At 49.3% G+C, this 16,203-nt stretch overlaps 1 protein-coding gene across 1 annotated transcript; it reads right to left on the reverse strand.

Moving 5' to 3' along the window:
• Nucleotides 1-3,865: 3,865 nt before the first annotated feature.
• Nucleotides 3,866-4,660, reverse strand: PRNP (prion protein (Kanno blood group)). The gene has a single exon (XM_009958848.2). The coding sequence runs from the start codon at nucleotides 4,658-4,660 to the stop codon at nucleotides 3,866-3,868; it is 795 nt and encodes a 264-aa protein (XP_009957150.2).
• Nucleotides 4,661-16,203: the final 11,543 nt, after the last annotated feature.

Genomic DNA, 16,203 nt, shown 5'->3' on the forward strand with positions numbered 1-16,203 from the left:
AAACCTTCCCATCCCTGCTTGGCAGCAAGGCTCCTGCCCGCGCAGCAGGATTTGGAGTATTTTGGTAATTAATACAGAGTGATTAATTGATCTGGTTCAACAGCCCCCTTCTAGGGCCCAGGGGGGCTCCAGGGTTGTTGGATCCAACCATCCACAGGGCACACGAGGGCTTGGGCCGCGTCCCCACGTCCTCCCCGATCACCCTCAGAGCCAGGTAAGCCCCGACATCCCCCACCGACCCCGCGGCAGCGAGCGAGCGGCTCCAGCAGCCGCCGTAACCCCACGGGCCCTCACGCGGGTGACGAAGCCCTCGGGTGCTGCGTGTGCGGGGAAGGGGGAGATGGGGGGCTTGGAGCTCGGCGGAGCTTCCCTGAGCTGGGATGGGGGGGGGGGTTAGAGCTAAAAATTGGCATTTTGTGCTGCTGCCCACTGAGGTCAAACCCTCCCTGCGGCTGCCAGCCCCTCCCTGGCAACAGCCACGTGCTCACCCCAGAAAATGGGGGGTTTCCGTCTTTTTGGGGTTTTTCCTTCTTTGTTTGGGAGTGGGTGGTCTTTCTTCATTGGGGTTTTTTTCCCTTCTTTGTGTTTGTTCTTCTGGGTTTCTTTTTTTTTTTTTTTTCCCCTCCTTCTTTTGGGGTTTTTTCCTTCCTTCTTTTGGTGGGCTTTTTCCCTTCTCTTTTGGGTTTTTTTGGTCTTGTCTTCTCTTTGGGTTTTTTTTTCTCCTTTTGATTTCTTTTTTTCCCTTCTATTTTGGGGGTGTTTCTGGAGGGGTTTTTTCCTTTTTTTGGGGGGGGGGGAGTGTCCTACTTTTTTTAGAGGGGGTTCCATCTTTGTGTGTGTGTGTATTTCCTTGTTTGCTGGTTTTTTCCTTCATTGTTGTTTTTTTCTTCTTTCTTTGTTGTGGTTTTTTTTCCTCCCCTTCTTCGCTGGAGTTTTTTCCTCCTACCACTACGCTGCAGCTCACCCCTGTGAGGTCTCTTGGAAGGGTCCTCTGAGCCCACCACTAAAGGCCCATATCTTCATTGTCACCTCTTCCTCTTTTAAGTTTGAAATCACCCGGTTTACCTTGAAAAAAATCCTAATTAATAAGAAGGGTTGCACAAACCTCCCCATGGCCCTGATCACCTGGGCCCCCCTGTAGCTCGGGGACAGGTGGAGCACTTTCCCCACAGGGCAGCGGAGCTGGGGACTTTGGGGGGGTCTTGCATTTATTTGCCCCCTCCCCCACCTTTAAATGACATGGGGAAACCTCTGAGATACTCAGTTATGAGAACTCTCAGCTTCTCTGGGGCTGGAGAGTTTTGCAGCTGGATGCTGAGTTGGTGAAGGCTGAGCAGCGGCCGCGGGGATGCTTAGGACAGACCCAATAACCTCACGGGGGCTTTTTATTCCCCAACTCCTCCTTTCCACCACCATTTTTTAAATTGCTTTTGCAATGTGAGCTGGGGGATCCTGACATTTTATTTTTATTTTCCTCATTTTGGAAACTAGCTCCCAATACGAAACCTTGCCTGGCATCTCTTTTTTTTTTGCCCCACTCCCTATTTGCTGCTCCACTTATTCAGAGCTAAGGTGGTGATGCCCAGGAGCCAACTTCAAGCAGAAAAACTCTTTTATTTCCCTCTTTCCGGGCACCAGGGAGCTCTGGATCCTCATTACAGACCTCTTAGGGTTTGCTCTTCGTGAGCAAGCTGCTTGCTAGCAGGAATAATCGTCTATTTAGTGCTGAAAAGGTTTTTTTTTCTTGTATTTTTCTGCCAAAATTATGCAAGTCACATTTGGGGTTTACCTGGAGCACCACTTAAGGACCAAATTCCTGTGGGCGGGGGGGGTCTGCAGCGCAGTAAGTCACATCCTGCGCAGGCTCAAACCAAACAGGTCCGAGGCTTGGTCTTGAGCTTAAAATTAAAGCACTGTCCAGCTGAAGGGTCCAAACTTTTCTGGGTTTTCAGTTGTAATTTTTAACCCTTGCTATGGTCTAAGTCCTCTAACGGTGATGCTGGTTTAGGTACCGGGGAGATTTGGAGTTTTGGCAATGTTAAGTGGGGCTTGGGGCTTCACGTGAAGTTGGTCGGGCTTAACGCCACTGAAACAGCAACTGTAAAAACTCTTTTATTAGACAGAAAATAGATGGAGTAAATACAAGGTATAAATGGGTGTTGACTTTCTATGGGGAGAAGAAATCCCTGACCCCTCCCAGGGCATTGGCTTTATCAGGAAACAGCTGTTGCACGGTAGCAATACCGTCAGTGGGAGCCAGGGAGGAGAAAAGGTTAACTGAAACTGTGGGTTTTAGGCCAAATTTAGCGCTGAAAGGGAACAAAGGCGCCCACAGGCTGGGGCAGCCAAGGCGAAAAATGCCGCTTCTGTCTGCGGCGCTACGGGGATGGGCGAGAGCTGTTTGCACGAAGGAGGCTGACGTGCGTCTTGGCTTTATCGGTTTTAATTTGTACCAGACGTCGAACACTTAGAAAAGTCTCGGAACGGCAAATTCTGTGCATGCACCGTTACGGATTTACAAAACATTCGCGTATCACAAAGTTCGGGTTACCTCAAAGCCCTGCTTTTCCGGTGAATATCCTGGAAGATTTCTTTTCTCTGTTTTTTAATATATATATATCTCTATATATATCTCTTCACTTAGCTTATATCGATGCAAAAAAATTATTTAAGACTGTGTCATTCAGTGCCTTGCAAAAAAAATACACGAGAGATATTAAATATAACTCGGAGCGACCAGTTTGACAAGCGCAACTTTACAGATGCTAAAGATTATACAAAACCCAGAGGCGACCCAAACACGAGAAGAGCAAGATTTTCGCCTGCCGCTTCCACAAATTACTCGCAAAAGGTGGGTTTTTTAAGCATCTCCCATCCCTCAGGCTTGATTTTCCTGACGCTGTTTGCCATAACCATCTGATTTAGCTGATTAAATCTGTTGCTACGTGTTTGACCCCCCCCGAGCATCCTTTTTTGCTGTGTTTTAACGTCCTTTAGGTCAAGGTGCTGAAGTGTGAGTGTGACTTGTCACCTATAGCGCATCCCAAATAGCTTTTTCTGGCCTGTAACACACCAAGCATTACTGCTTTGGGGGTTTTCTGGGGGGCATTCAGCAGCACTTTTTGCCTTTAGACAGGCCACGAAAGACAGCGAGGCTCAAACAAAAGCGAAGCGGCGTGGGGGTCAACCAAAACCCAGCCGGGGCTTCAGCCTTGCTGAGAGGAGGGGAAAAAAAAATCACTTTATTTTTGTGTATTGCTGCAGGAAGTATTTGCAGCGTGCAGGGTGCGGAGCGGGCAGGTCTGTGTGTATACAAGGAAGGGTGGTTTTTAGGATTAAAGGATTAAAATTGCAACCCGGCAGCTTGTTGCTTGAAAAACCCATATCTGAGCCTCCTAAAACCCCTGTGGGGTAGGTGGGTGCTCGGGGGCAACGCTGCGGCGTGTCCTGGGGAAAGGGGTTTTGGTGGCAGCGGGACTAAGGGGATTAGGTGAAACCCTGCTTGTTAGCAAAGAGGATTTTTGGAAACGCTCTTACAGGGATGCCAAGGACCCAGTGAGCTCCTCTCTGCCCCATGCCTCTTGGGGTGGCCCCAAGGAAGAGGTGGCGGTGGTGAAGGCCATTTGGGGGGGGGGCATCCAGCTCCATCACTGTCCTGCCGTGCCAGGGACTCATTTTGGGGTGGAGAAGGGAATTTTCATCCGGTTGCCTAAACCAGAGCCTCCAGGGAGGTGACGGGGAGCGTCGGTGCCTGTGCGCCCCAAGGGCTCTTCATCAAAGACGACCGCAAGCAAGAACGGGGAGGGTCTGGGGGGTCCCCATGGGGACACGGGTGACATCTCGAAGCCGTGGGATCCGGGGAGCGTCAGTGCATGGCAAAGAGGACGAGGAGGAGGAGGGCGGCGAGGGAGGCGTCGGCGAGATGCAGCCGGATGCCGGAGGCCAGGCGGTACTCGCGGTACTGCTGGATGCACATCTCCCGGATCACCTTCGTCACCACCTTGGTCTCCATCTCCGTCTCCGTTTGGTTCCCCGCCGGACCAGCCTCCGAGGCGTTCTTCTTGGCGGCGGGTCCGATGTTGTATTCGGTCACCGTGATGTTAAAGCAGTCGGCGACGAAGACGTCCTGCGAGACGGGGCTGCTGTAATCCCGGTAGTAAACGTGGTTGGGGTAACGCGCCGAATTTTCGTTCCACCATCGGTACTCGTCGGGGCTGTCGAAGCGATAGTGCAACCCCGACATGGCGCGCCCCATGGCGTAGCCCCCTAAACCTCCCACCACGGCGCCTGCCGCCGCCGCCCCAGCCACGTGCTTCAAGTTGGTCTTGGATTTGGGGGGTTTCCACGGCTTTTGGTTGTGGTAGCTTCCTCCGCTGGATGGGTTGTAACCCTGGCCCCACCCTGGGTTGTGGGGATACCCTGGGTTGTGGGGGTACCCCGGGTTGTGAGGGTAGCCGGGGTTGTGGGGGTACCCTGGATTATGGGGATAGCCGGGATTTTGGGGGTAGCTGGGCTGGCGGGGGTAGCTGGGCTGGCGATGGCTTCCCGTGCCCCAGCCGCCTCCGCTGGGTTTGCCTTTGCCCTTCTTGGAGAAGGCGACGTCGGTCCAAGCGCTGAGGAGCAGGGTCACCAGGCAGTAGGTGACAAGGAGCCGGGCCATGGCTGCGGGACACAAGGACAGGCAGTGTTACGGGCAGGAGGCAGAGACCCCCGCAGCCCCTACATCTGCGCCACCACGGGCTTTAGGCTTCCTTGTCGTATAAAACATGTGTCGTCCTCGTTAATCCAGCTGCAGAACGAACAGCTTTGGACTTAAATGCATATTTATTCTCCCCCAAACCCCTTACTTTTAGATATATTTTTAAAAATATTTTTATATTTATATTTATTGATGTGTATCTACATCCTCCACCTCCCCAACAGGTCCTCTGCTGGTCATGGCAATTTTAAGTAGCAGAAGAAAAGCTTCAGGGAAAAATGCTCCACTTGGGAGGTAAAAACCTACTTATCAAACCTGCTCCATCCAATTTAATGATATAAATGAGATTTCTGATGGGTAAGGATTGATGGCTATGAGCAGATTCATCCCAGTCTCAAAGCTTTCGGGTACCTGGGGCTGCAAGGAGGGCAGTCCCCAGCCTTGCCCTGGAGGTTTTTTCCCCCAAGAACGAAGTTCAACATGTTTTGCCCAAGTCCCTGTTTATGTGCACCAGGCCGGAACTGAAGAACAGCGTTTTTCAAGTTTAATGTGTTCACAAATATCTTCTTACTCAGCATTTTGCTGCTGGCATCCCAGGGGCATGCCAGGCGTCTCCTACGTTAGCCCGTGGCCTGGCGAGGATGAAATCCCATTTTAACGAGCCGTTTCTCTCCCTATGTGTAATCCAGCCTGTACAATACACCCCAGGTCTGCAAATCCTTTGGAAAGACCTTTGGAAAACACCTCCCAAGCTGCAAAATCCCTTCAGATGCCTCCCTGCAATGCCAAGGAGCATTGAATTACTGTTACCCTCGTGTTTAATACGAGAGCCCAGGAATATGAGAGTCCAGCAAAGGGTTTTTCTGTCCTGCTTGAGGCTGAGCTATTCCCAAAAATCTCCCCACGCGTGCCAGGATGCTGGGGAGGGAAAGCGAAGCATTCCTGGCAAAGTGTAGGTGGGCATTTTGCAGCATCCTTGGATGTTCCATTTGTGCTTTCTGGCTCATGTTACAGCCAGAAACAATTGAGGTTTGGGTCTCGAGAGGGTTTTTTTGCAGGAACTAGTAGAACAGCTTCCTTAAGAGTCACCACTCGAGCCAGAGATAAGTTTAATGCAGAGAAGTGATGACTCTTTCTCACGAGATCTGTCCTTAGCGGTGCAAACAGGCACTGAACAAACCCCTGTTTAGGCCAGAAATTCTTCTGTTGAACGTTAGCTGTGGTTTCATGGGCCACAAAAAGCAAATTAATCTCTCTTTGGGTTCAGATAATGATGCTCTTTCTCTCCTCCCCCCTCCCCGAGCAAAAAATCTGGTTTTACATCTGGAAATGTTTGAATTAAGGTCCTTTAACGTCCGTGTTTTGGTTGGGGTCATTAGCTAGAGGCTTAGTTAAAAGAGCAGGGAAGATGCAAGAGCCCGTCCCTTGTGACAGGGAGGAAAGCCAGGCTTGGGCTGCCTGCTCGGCACCGTCTTGTAAAAAAATTGGGCGCAAGCCACCCACTTTCGAGCGGGTTTGCTCCCTCCCTTGCCCAGCAGCATCCACCCACTGGGAGCGCGCGAGGATGAGATCAGAGGGGTTAAAAATAGCCGAAAGACAAAAACTCAGATGGGCAAACGCTCCTTGGGCGCTCAAAAAAAGGAAAGAAGGGGGAAAAGCAGCAAATTGGCCTCATTTTATTGGAAGACGTGTGACTCCCCGCAGCGAGTTGCAAAGCGGGGAAATATCAGCCCCTGGATGAAAACAGGTTACGGCAAAGCCCTGGAGGATATTCCAGCCTGGCAGAACCGACCTGTTCCTCTAATTGCCTTCGCAGAGACGAGAGACGAGCTCTGATAAACAGGGCAAATGCTCGTTTGCGTTTGTGCTGCTAATTACCGAGCTCCTCGGGCGGCTGAGCTTTGCCTTGAGCAAATGCGGTCGCTGGCCCAAACCCCCCCCCACACGCAGCGGGGACTGAGAAGCAACTTTCTCGGGCATAGAGCTGGGTTCCCTCTGCTTGGAAATAAAATTTATGGTGTGACCATAATATTATTATTAAATTATGTTATCAAATGGTTTTGAAAGTATTTTTTCCTGACTGCCTTTAACCTTCCTCCCCAGTTCTTCCTCTCTGCCGGAGAAGGTAGGCAGTGAGAAATTAATTCAGATGATTTCTACCGGAGCGGTGTATGCCCGTGCTTGTGCTGGAGAACCGGAGGAAACCCAGCACTCCTTCAGGGCAGGAGGGGAAGTGGAAAATGGAGGATGCGAGGAGCGATCGCAAGCAGCAATTACGTGCGCAGGGCTGGCAAGAAGGCGGCTTCGGGTTTGGAGAGGAAAACCAACACCCTGGTGCCAAAATAACTGCGGACAAATCCTCGTTAAGGTGCCCGGGGGTAGAGCAGAAATGAAGGGAGGTGGGGAAGGGGAAGGTGGAGGAGCGGTGCAGTGGGGAAGGTGGGAAGATGCTCAGGAATGGGGCTGTCCGGACCCTCCTGGCGATGCTGGGAAGGTCCTGGCTTGTGGGGGATAAAAATTGAGGGCTGGGGCTATGGGGAAGGGGGCTGCAGGCTGGTCGTTTGCTTTCTGAAAATGCCACCCCTAGTTTTTAACAATCCCCCACTCCCTTTTATTTTTTTTTTTTTACCCCCCCTGAATAACGGGGGAGCACAGTGCTGTGCAGCTGGGAGCTGCGAGGAAGAACAAAACCCTCCAGGTAGATCTGGGGTGGGGAAGAAATTCCTCACCAGCGTCGGCTTTGAATAAGCCCTTGAATAAACAAGCAGCGGCGAGAAGCAGAGCTCTGTCTTTTAAGGAGGACGCTCGCCTTCGGAGCTGGTGTCGTCTATTTTTAGGCGGCGATGGCGGGGGAAGAAGGCAGCCCCCCATCTCCCGTGATGCTGCTTGGTGTTAAAAGCCCCCTCACCTCTGGATTTACCCCCTCCGAACCCCCCCCGTGTCCCGTTTCCCCGCCACTCACCAGCTGGGAGCCCGCTGCTTGCTCGGTTTGTGGTGATCCAGCCTCGGCCGCAGAGCTACGGGGAGGAATAAATAGCGAGAGGGAGGAGCTGGCTCCTGCGCAGCCCAGCCCTGCACAGCCTGGCCAGCACCCGTCCTCCTTCCCTAGGGAATATTGTGGCCAGCATCCCGCAAAATTTGGGTTCCCCCTCCCGCCCCATCCCTCCTGGCAGATACAGACATGGGAGGCAACATCGGTGACCGAATGGGTGGCTGGAAAATTGCAGCGTTTGGGTGGTTTATTGAAGAAATATTGATGGGATCAGCAGGGTTTGGGGCTGGTTTGGAAATCTCGGGGTTCAAGGCTCTGGGAGAGGAAAGGATGCTTTTAGCTGTTGGCGGCTGTGGTTCCAAATCCATTATCCCACGAAAGAGAGAGATGCTTTGCGCGTTGATGGATAGAAAATAAAAGACTCAGACCTACGGGGGAAGGGATGAGTCTGTCTTCTGAGTTTGTCTCGCTCCAGAGGAGTAAAACTCACTCCTGCACAGAGCGGTCACCGTTTCTGTTGAGGTGCCCTGATATTTAACAGGGGGAAACGCCACAGAAGGCAATTAAAAATTTATATGGGTTGCTCACAGCAAGCTGGGGTTTTTATGGCATCCTTTTTCGGAGGGTGAGGGTATATGTGACCTAAAGACCAGGATAGGGAATTATTCCCGTCTTTTAGGGTTAGGATGGGCTGTAATAAACAGGTTGAGCCCAGAGCAACCCAGGATGCTTGCGTGGTGGGTGGGAGATGCAAACGAAGCTTGAAACTAATTGCATTGAGGCTGATTTTGGCACAGCCACATGATCTAGCCAAAAGCCTCGTGAGGTTTTGCTGCCCGAAATAGCTGGGCCAGGTATGGCTGTCCCGGAGATGCTCCGACCCCCGGACCGCGGAGAACATCTGGCCATAAAGAGGATTTCCACCCCGATGCTCTACATGCTTGTTTATCCATCTGGCTAGACTATGTTAAAAAAAAAATAGTCATTTCTGTCTGGCGGGGAAATGGGTTGTGCTGGGCGCTTTGGCTGCGCCGCGTAGGCATGCATATAAATTTCTGGAGGAGAAAATTAAATAAGGGGGGCAGGATTAAGGTCAGGAAGCCTGTCGAACCTCTCTCCCACAATCCACAGGCGTATTTATTCCTCGTGTGAATGCATAGATGGCTCCTGATTCCCTTGCTTTGGTTTAAACACTCTTCAGTGGGCTAGCTAAAAGCCAAAGCCAGGAAAAGAAAGAAATACAGCACCAGGAATGGGATGGTTGGGATGAATTAATCTGTGGCTTCTAAAAAATCAGTGTTTTTCATAATAATACGTTTCAGGGGAAGTTCTGGGCTCGTTTGGGGAAATACAGAGACTCTGTGCAAATTGAGCAGGAGCAGCCTATTGACTACGAATTAATTTTTAATTTATTGCGGAAGTTAGCAGTGCTAAAACCACCCAAACCAGTATATCCACAGCATCTCTTTAATGGAGCCGTGTGCAGCGGTTTCTTTAACATCTCAGGGTAAAACTTCTGCCGGCAGCAAGCCAAGAGCTGCATCAATCTCTGCTGGAGGTTTGGCCCTTTTTCAGCTGCAGCTCAGGCGGCGACAGGATACGGAGGAAATAATGGGATGTTGAGTGTGACAAGGGTTCGTGGCAGGTTAGAAAGCATTAATGGGACGGGGTTTTCTCATAACAAATGGAAAATCTTGATTTCGGCTGGGAAAGGACCTGGGTTCATCTGACCCTGCTTCATTGCTTCTCATTGATTTATTCTTTTTTTTGCTTTAATTCATGCAAAACGCTTTTATTCACATAACTCTGGGCTTACTTGGAGAAATGGCCGCAGGTTACGAAGGCAGGGGAAGGCAATAAAATAGTTTGTGGGAGTTTTGGGGTGATTTGGTGGGGTTTGGAGGTGGGGATGAAGTCCCACGGCCTGTCCCCATCCCACCATCGCTTCCTGGAGCCGGCAAAAAATCTGGGCTCAAGCTCACCCCATCTCAAATCACGCTTAGCTCGTCGGGAAACCTCTCTAAACCCTCCAAAGGGAAAACCAAATGGAATTAAGTGCTATGTTCGGAGGGTTAAGGAAAAGCATTTTGCAGAAATCAGTTTATTTTCTCATCTCACCACAGAACAGTCTCTTTTAAGTTAAAATGCTCTACTTTGGGGTTTTCTTGGGAACCAGAAGTCTCGCTCATATTCGGCTCCTGCCTGGACAAGAGCAGAGCAAATGCAATTTGGGGAATAAACGGGAGCGCAGGGAAGCGCTGGGAGCACTTGCTTCCCAGCAAAAAGGAAAGGTGCCGCTCAGTCAGGCAGTTATTTTCCCATGTCAGTGTGTAATTAAAAAAATGAAGCCTTATTAGGGTATTTTGCATTTTCTTTGGTGGCAAAGGCTTCATGCACACACGGGGTAAAATTATGCCAGGGCTCGCGGCCCTGCAGACCCCAAGAAGGGCAGTTCCCCTCTGAGAGAAAAAGAAATGTCATTTTTGGCCCATTTTTAGTTGAAGGAGTTTTCCACGTGCTGCATAGAAATCTTTACCTGCACCTTTATTCTGCGTTAAACTGCAGGATGACGGATGGCATTTCCCCTTCGCTCTTGGCGACTCCAAGTTTTCCTGTAAAAAGAACGAGCAAGGTAAAAGGACTATATAAATGTGTAGCCTTTTGCCACGGATAGAAACAGGCCAGGAGGCAAAGCTGGCAGGAGCAGGACATTGAATACACACAGATCTGGAGCGTCATCGGTTACACAACCCGTGACAGTGGCGAGGAGAAGTCCCAGCAAGTCCCCAACGTAGTGGCACGTAAGGGCACGAAGAGCGTGCCAAGAGAGCAACCCTCAAGGAGGAGGGGAAAGCGAGGAGGAACCCAAACTTACCCTGTAACATCTCGTGCTGCTTCCAGGAGGGGTTTTCCTTTTGGCCAGCTGCCGCCCTGCCGCAAAGCCAAGGAGCACAAAGCGGGCATGGGAGGAATAAATCAGTTTGCGGCTGCTCTAGTAAATGAGACTCATCGCAGCCGTGATGCTGGGAAGGAGTTTCGTGTGTGTGTCCCCTGTGCTGACCGTATTTCCTCACCAGGGACGTCTTTTTTTCAATGAAATCTACGGGTAGATGTGACTCACAGGCAACAGGATCCTGCTGGCATCTGCCTGCTGGTGGGAGGGTCCAGTGAGGGACTTTTGAAAGGTGGTTTTGGGGTGGGAGAGAGCAGCGAAGAAGGCATTGTTGCGTTTCAAAGACAAAGCTGGATCCCTGAGGAAGCAGATTAGCCAAATTAATTTGATATGAATCCCTCTTCCGCAGGGAGTGGCAGCTGAGATATAAAACGTTGGAGGCTGCACGCGTGCTCCCTCTCTTTACTATCGGACAACTGCCTTAAAAAGGCTCTAAATGTTCCTCCAGCTCCTACAAGCTGATTAGGAGTGTAATAACTCCTAACTCTGCTCATGTGGTGGCTGCTATTCCAGGCAGGGACACACGTAAGCTCCTTACCGGATGGGACCCTCCCTGGCCGCAGGCTGATGCCTTCCCAATGATGCGCTGCGTCTTTAGAAGACACAGCTCCCAAAAATGTGCCTCTGACCCCTCCCAGGGTTGGCAGCATCACCCAGGTGAGCCAGAAGGGAAAAGAATAGCTTTTATTAAGGAAAATATAAAATAAAACACCTTTTTTTTGGAAGTCTTTCTGGAATAAGCACTGATAATAAAAGTGCTTTGAAGGGGGAAAAAAAAAAAACCTCAAGTTCGGGTATTTGAGCGTCCCTGCTGCCAGCTGGATGAAGTTATGGGAAATGGGAGAAGTCATGCTTGTTTGAGGAAGATGTTTGCTGTCCTATTCTCAGCCCAGCATTTTGTTTAAAAATAACTCGTCCCAGTGCCCTGGGAGCAGCCGCGTGAGTTTGTGCCTCTGGGCTTGAACAATTCCCTGTTGTGTTCGTGAGAATGAGTGAGGGCAAGAGCCGCAACCCTTCCGAGAAAGGGCTCGTTATGTCCTTTCCTATCGATAAATCTCCTGGGTTTTGGACAGCCGAGGGCAGCCTGGCGTTTGGGCTCTTTTAAAACAAAATGCCCCTCCATAAAGCTGCAGGAACGAACACTTTCCCAGTGATGTTATAATCCAGCTTCCCATAAATTTCCCCAAGCGGTGCAATACCCTCAGCTGGCTCCTTCGCAGGAAAAGCTGAATGGCTGTATTTTTTTTTCCTCGCAGAAGGGCTTGTAATATGTGACTCACTGGGAGGCTTTCCTCTGCCTCTCTCTCCCATTTATTTTTAACTTGCAATCCCCTCGGAAGACTTTCCGAGATCAGAGCAGTGGCATAAGCGCGTTGCATGACATAACGTGGCTGCGCTGAGGTCACCTTCTTAAAAATAAACCAGGGCACACCCGAGATGGGTGAAGGCGCTCCCATTGTCATTGTTTTTACATCAATCACACGTGCAAGCCTTGGATCCCGCTTTGAGGAATTACTCCTCTCCCGAAATGTGTCAGCTGTGTGTGGAGAGCTTGTAGGAGCTGCAGAAATCCCAGCTGATATATCCCCAGGCATGGCCACGGGCAGGAGCATCTTCTTTCGGAGGTGTGGCGGGTGAAGGGATAATGCCGCAGTCCTTGGTGCTCCCGGCTGGGTTGTGTTAGGAAAAGGGCAGGAGAAATCGGTTCGCCCGGTGGGGTGAGATGGGGAAAGCTGAACTCCAGGATATACACACAATTGTTTGACTTTTCATTAAAATAAAAGTCAAGCAATAGGCTGAAACAAGGACTAGGTTGGAGATGGAGAAACATTTAAAGGAGCCGTTACATTTTTCTCTCAGGTGCATGTTTTTCTTCCATACACATAATTTTGGTCCTCGTCTTCATGTGAGAATGAGGTGAGCTTTCACACCCCATGACCTGGTTTCTAACTCGTGTGCTCGGCGAGGATGAGGCGATTAAACCCAACTCGCTCACAAAATGGTCGTGCAAATCCTCTTAGCTGAGCCGGTGAGTACGTTTCCATCCTGATTTCATCCCTCTCCCTCCATAGAAAGGGTTCCCAGGGCCGGGGCTGGCTTTAAGGGGTTTCATCCCCTTTTTCTCCGGGTATAAATGAGAATAAGCAAAGGTGAACTGGGCTTGGGAAACACACCCATGGGGGAAACCAGGCCAGATTTTTAGCCATTGGGGTTTTCCAATCTGTTGAAACAGTCTCCCATGTGATGTGCACCTTCCCATCCATTTTGGAGCATCTTGGAGGTGGGATGTCGACCCAAGACCACGTGTGACTTAGTCCAGAGCTTTTCTTTCCCCTAAAGCAACAAATTAAAGGGTCTTTATAAAGCTTGTGCTGAGGATCAGGCTGACATTATATTCCAAAGAGACATTATACACCAAATATTCAGGCGTTATCTGCCAAACCTGTTCCATATGTTTCATTCTCTGCGCTTTTATCTTGGAAGGGGAGCTGCTGATGGGGGAAAGCTTTACCCTCGCCTGTGTGGGAGCAAGAACAAGCCAATAATCGCCGTCTGGAGCGAGAAAAAGCCTGGGAAGAGATGAGGCTGCTCTGAAGATGCTCAAGATGCTCACGCGGAGTTGTCATGGGCACGATGCTCTCCGCACTCATCTCCATGGCTACCTCGGCAGCGAGCGGAGGGGATGCAAGCAACGGAGGAACACCGTCTAAATGCTGCGTGCTCTCTCTCAGCTGGTGTAAATAAGTAATGTTTGGGATCATCCAAGAGCTTTATCTCCAGGGATGACAGCTGGTTTTTAGCTGGAGCTTCAAGGCAGCTGAGATTGCAACTGTTTGTATTTATGAAAAACTGAAATTTGTAGCACCTTCCCCAAGGTATTTTTGCGGTGGATGCACGGGAGGACGAGTGCGTGATCTACTCAGATGAGGCTCAGGTGGTTTTTACTCACCCTTAGCCAATATGTGATTTAAAAACCCAGGTAACATTCCTGCTTCTGACTCAAGACTGTGCCATGGGAATGGCTACCTTAAGAAATAAAGCCGTGTATAGATAAGGAAGTTGAGTTTTGACTGGAGTGTGGAGAAGGAAATGTTTTGGAATGAGGGTTTTTTTTCCCCCAACTAGCATTTTTTTTTTTTTTCAAAGCAAAGATTATGCACAATATGACCATCTAGTTAATACAGCCTGGAGCTGAGGTGTGGTAGCTTTAGGGGCTGAGCGGAGATGCCAGAGCTGACAACTCCCCTAAAGGATTTCTCCTTAATTTTATCTCCTTAACTTTCCCAAAGCGACTCCCAACGCAACGTGAAGAACGCTTGCAGCCTGCCTGGAGAAAGCTGGGGCAGAAAAAGTCCTGTTAAATCTGTGCAGAGGGCTTGAATCGCAAGGGAAGACGCCCACAGGATTTTCGGGGCTTGGGATCGCGTGATCTCTGTGCCACCAAAAGCAAAAAACCAAAGGTGTCAAGCACAGGCTGCAAAGTTTTTTATCCAGTGACAATTTGAGAGGAAAATAGTTTGTAAAATGCTGAATATAAACCTTACTACGAGGCCACGTGCGGGAGCAGCACTGGAGGACAAGCCCCAGCTTGGGCAGCAGCGTTTTGCTCCAGCGATGGGCAAAGAGGGTTTTTTCTCTCTACAGTTACCCCCAAAGCTGCGCCTGGTTGAACTACGGAACCCTAACGTGCCCTTTTCCCCAGCAGCTGCAGCAACCTTGGCCCCCGGCTTGTTTTTTGAGTCCGTTTCATTTCTCAGCAAGCCCCAAGGGTCTCTGGAGAGAAAATAACAATTAAAGTACAAAAACAGGACAAAAACACTGCATTTATGGCAGTAGGTCAGGACTGGCTGTTTATCCTGAGACGGGGGAGAGTCGGGAAAATCATTCACATGTGGGACAGCCCCATCCGCAGCCGTTAAATAGCAAATAATAATTAGCACTAACAATACACCACGCTTTATTTTTCCCAGGGTGTTTTCTTGTCCATATTCTGTCCTGAAACATCTGTTCCATCCAAAATAGTTTTGTGGTATCTACAATCCAAGGAGCTTGTCGTTTTAAAAACAAAGGAAGCTGGAGCAAAGCCTCTGGGACTAGATTACTCACAGAGCTTAGCCTGTTTGGGAGCTTGGGTTATTCTGCTAAGGATTCATTAGGTAATCTGTTGCTCAAAAAAAAATAATAAAAGTTTGATATAATTATGCCACCTCCTCAGCTGAGATTGAATGAAATCAAGCTGAGAATTGGGGCCTTGCTAATCGCTGGATCCCTCCTGCACAAATAGCTTTAAAATGAACATTTTTGGGGACTGGGATGGGAATGAAGTTTTGACCAACTCTTCATGGCAGCTGTTTTGTCTCTCAGCTTTCTGAGCTGTTTTCAGAGGATGGTGAGAAAAGCAGATGGATGAGGTTGCAGATCCTTTTTCTGGAGAAAAAAGGAAGTTGGCGTCCCTTGAAAAATGGTGAGGGGGGGGAAAAAAAAGGGAAATGAAATAACAATAGTAAGCCTGGATACTAGTTTAATTCTAGGAATAGGCTGATTCTGGCAGAATTGGCTGCAAATGCTTTTCCTGTATTTCTCCTTAGTTCCGGGAATAGAGAAGAACCATTTATGTCTTGAAATAGGTGTCGGCAGGGAACTGCACCTGGGCTGAGCAGAGCTCCCGGCTCTCCACTGCAGACCCAACCCAGCAAGGGAGAGCGGACAGCACTGCTGCCCTCCAGCCCTTTGAATTATTGATCTTATATATATTAATTATAGACATTCTCGGGGCCAGTAGGTAGAGCGTGAGGAAAGTGTGCTGAGTGAGGTGTCACAGGAGTTGAATTTCAAGAGGGAAGGCTTTCAGAAGTGGTTTAATCAACACCGGTTTAGTTAAGTGCTTGTCAGTGCACAGAACATGGATCCCAAACAAACTGAGATAGAAAAAAAAAAACCTCCAAAGGAGGAGATAAACACTTTTCATAAAAAAAAAAAACCAAAACAACACATCCAAGAGCTGGAAATGAGCTAATTTCAGTCTTTAATTTATCAATACGAGTAATCAAGCTGAGGGAAGGTGTGTTGGCCTAAGCGAGGGGGCCCCTTTGGGGAGGGCTTGCACATTAATCATAAACCATGATCTTGCTTTGGGTAAGGAATCATTATCCAGCTTGTCCTCCCCCGCCCCAAAACTGGAGTGCTGTCCAATTGGTTTTTCGGGATTATTTGTTGGTGATTTACTATTAACTCAGAGATGCAACCACTCACATTTTTAATGCATCTACCTCCCAGGCAGGGCACAGAGATACTGCAGTGGTGACAATGCATATTTATAATACGCATCTATTTTGGGGCAAATTCCTCTGTTATTCATTACTTATCTCTGTGCTTGCCTGTTATTTATTGTGACCCAGCTACAAGAAATAACTTTAGGAAGAGGAGCCAGCTGAATTCAGCTTGTTTGTTTGCAAACCTGCATCATTTTTTGATCAATGGATCTGCTAAACAAATATTATTGCATTTATGTTACTTACCATTTAAAGTAGATAATCTCTTTGCTCTTCTGCACCACGT

This window comes from Leptosomus discolor, chromosome 23, assembly GCF_034619465.1.
Source record: "Leptosomus discolor isolate bLepDis1 chromosome 23, bLepDis1.hap2, whole genome shotgun sequence".
NCBI lineage: Eukaryota > Metazoa > Chordata > Aves > Leptosomiformes > Leptosomidae > Leptosomus > Leptosomus discolor.

Excerpts from the sequence above, each read along its gene's own strand:
- PRNP (XM_009958848.2), bottom strand. The coding sequence starts at position 4,660 with ATGGCCCGGCTCCTTGTCACCTACTGCCTGGTGACCCTGCTCCTCAGC.